The sequence below is a fragment of the Protobothrops mucrosquamatus genome, unplaced genomic scaffold, assembly GCF_001527695.2.
Source record: "Protobothrops mucrosquamatus isolate PMUCROS unplaced genomic scaffold, P.Mucros_1.0 scaffold_111, whole genome shotgun sequence".
Lineage (NCBI taxonomy): Eukaryota > Metazoa > Chordata > Lepidosauria > Squamata > Viperidae > Protobothrops > Protobothrops mucrosquamatus.
The window spans coordinates 275259-277819 of NW_015386187.1; the positions used below are offsets into that span (position 1 = coordinate 275259).

The 2561-nt window shown below is 53.3% G+C and overlaps 1 protein-coding gene across 1 annotated transcript in view; it reads right to left on the minus strand.

Annotated features, from left to right (window-relative positions):
* LOC107287686 (lysophosphatidylcholine acyltransferase 2-like) overlaps positions 1-781 on the minus strand; it is a 10092-nt gene extending 9311 nt beyond the window's left edge. The window contains exon 1 of the mRNA XM_015816220.1: positions 568-781. Coding sequence (XP_015671706.1) covers positions 568-777 — 210 coding nt within the window. The 5' untranslated portion in view covers positions 778-781. The remainder of the gene's footprint in view (positions 1-567) is intronic.
* Between the last annotated feature and the right edge of the window lie 1780 nt (positions 782-2561).

Genomic DNA, 2561 nt, shown 5'->3' on the forward strand with positions numbered 1-2561 from the left:
CCCCGTTCCCTCCCCCGCCAGCCCCATTTCCAGAGACCGGATTTCACCTCTACTCTCTCGTTCAGCGCCCAAGTTTATTCCGGGAGGAATAAAACATAAAAGGTGGCAATAAATCCCAGAAAAGGAGGGGAATGTTTGTAACTCAAAATTGAAATGGGGGGACTTTGGTGCTCTCCGAGCTTGGGGTTTTGGGGGGGGGGCTGTTTTGCAGAGGTTTCATGACCCCAACTAGGAAACATCATCAGCACTGATGAAGTTACCTAGTTTTGGGTCATGAAACGTCTGCAGGAAAACCACCCAGCTCAGAGGGCACCAAAGGACCCCCTCAAACCCAGAAATAAAACGGTACGAGATACCTAGAAACCGCCTTTTACGCCTTTGGCTCTCCGTCTAGCCTTGCTCCAGCTTGGGGCACCAGCTTCTCCCACCCCCCACCCCCAGCCCACTTGCGTCCCCCGCCGCGCAAGTCCCCTTCCTTTTTTCCCCCCACCTATATTCCCCATGCGCCTTTCTTTACGCAACTGTCCCAAGCGCAACTACGCCTCCCGACCCCCGTTTCCAAACTACCCAGGTTTTTTCCTTGGCGTCCAGACGCGTCTCCTGCACGAAGGGATTGAGCACCAAGGGGGAGGCCAACGACTGCTGCCTGGGCAGGAGGAAGAGCCGCTGTTGCTGCTGGGGCTCCGGCGGGCTGGGCGAAGGCAGCTTGGCCATGTCGCCGGCTGGCAAGGCGCTTTCCAGCGTCGCCACCGCCGCCGCTTCTGTGCAAAACGGCATCGGGCGTTGAGAAGAAGAAGAAGAAAAAGGCGCAGGCGGTGCCGGCAGCGCCCCTCCCGGGCTCCAAGGCGCTTGCGCGGCACACCTCGACCTGACCCTGGTCCGGGGGGGGGGAAGGTAAAGGTGGAACGAGGAAAGCCTCCCCCCCTCCCAACTCCGTTTCTCTGAGAGTCTTCCTTGCAGGATCGCTAACTTCGTCCTGGTGGGAAGGCAGCGGAGGGAGAAAGCCTAGGTATGGGCTGTAGAAAAAAAAAACTGTAACTCTTGGCTGCCCGCTCTTTTTTTTTTATTAAAAAATTTTTATTATTTTTTTTCAAATAAAATATGAACAAATAATACAAATATGGTGCATTTCATTAGAAAAACAAACACATAAAAAACCTATTCCGAAATAATCGGCGTTCCCCCCCCCCCTGCATCCACACTCCCTCCACCTTCCTACCTACTTCCCTCTTCCTTCCTCCCCCTCTTGACCACTACCTCTCCTCTTTCCTCCTTCCCAACTATCCTACACATCCCATCACCTTCTTTTCCACCACCTCGGATGCAATGGCTGCCCGCTCTTGACTCAGTTCTGCAAGGGGAACAAGGTAGGAAATTGTAGGAAAATGGTAGGCATTCTGTAGGGGAAAATGTTTGGAAACCAGACGAGGAAGCCTCTAAACCAGTGATGGCGAAACTTTGAGACACCGAGTGCCCAAACTGCAACCCAAAACCCACTTATTTATCGCCCGGGTGCCAGGTGGGCATGGCCTACTGGATGGGCATGGCTGTGGTGGTCATGGCAGACTGGATGGGTGTGGGCAAGGTGGGCGTGATCACCTCGATGTTGCTCGTGGGGAGGGACGCCTGTGGGGGCCGGGCAGGGTTGGGGGAGATCCAGGGGGTCTCTGGCAGGTGGGGCTGTGGGCAGGAGGCTCATCCTGGGGGGGTGACGCAGGGCAGGCCAGGGCAGGGGTGCTATTGTCACAGGGAAAGGTGAGGCAGGGGCTGGAGTGGCTGCTGCCTGACACCATCGGCCCCTGCACACAGAGGCCAGCGAGCGCATGGGTGCTGGGATGCATCCGGCCATGTGGGACCTCCGCGAGTTAGCGGGTGACTGGTTGAAGAGGGACGGTTGCCATCTCCGGGGCATGGCGCGTGTGCCCACAGAGAGGGCTCTGAGTGCCGCCTCTGGCACGCGTGCCATAGGTTTGCCACCACTGCTCTAAACGCTCTTGAGAAGTTTGGCTTTTGCCAAAACACTTGACCCAAAGTCTATGGAGATTCTCAGTCATCCAGGTCATGGTTGTCTCAAAGGTGCTTTTTTTTTCCTTTCAAAAGGCAACTGGACTATGTTTTTTAAATTCTTCAAGTAAAAACATAGCCCAGTTACCTTTTGAGGAAAAAAAAAACACCTTTGAGTCAGTCTTGACCCAAAGGAGAAGACCTCCAAAGTCCCTTCCAGCACTGTTATTCTGTGATTCTGTTATTTTCATGTTGAAGCATCTGCACCTGCCCTGTTTGTTGGTTCCTTCTTTAGGATCTGCAAACAAGAATGTTAGATATATTTTAGTGCATACTTAAAGAATACAGAATAACAGAGTTGGAAGGGACCTTGGAGGTCATCTAGTCCAACCCCCTGCTCAGGCAGGAAACCCTATACCATTTCAGACAAATGGCTGTCCAGTCTCTTCTTAAAAACTTCCAGTGTTGGAGCATTCACCGCTTCTGGGGGCAGGTTGTTCCACTGGTTAATTGTTCTAACTGTCAGGAAGTTTCTCCTTAGTTCTAGGTTGCTTCTT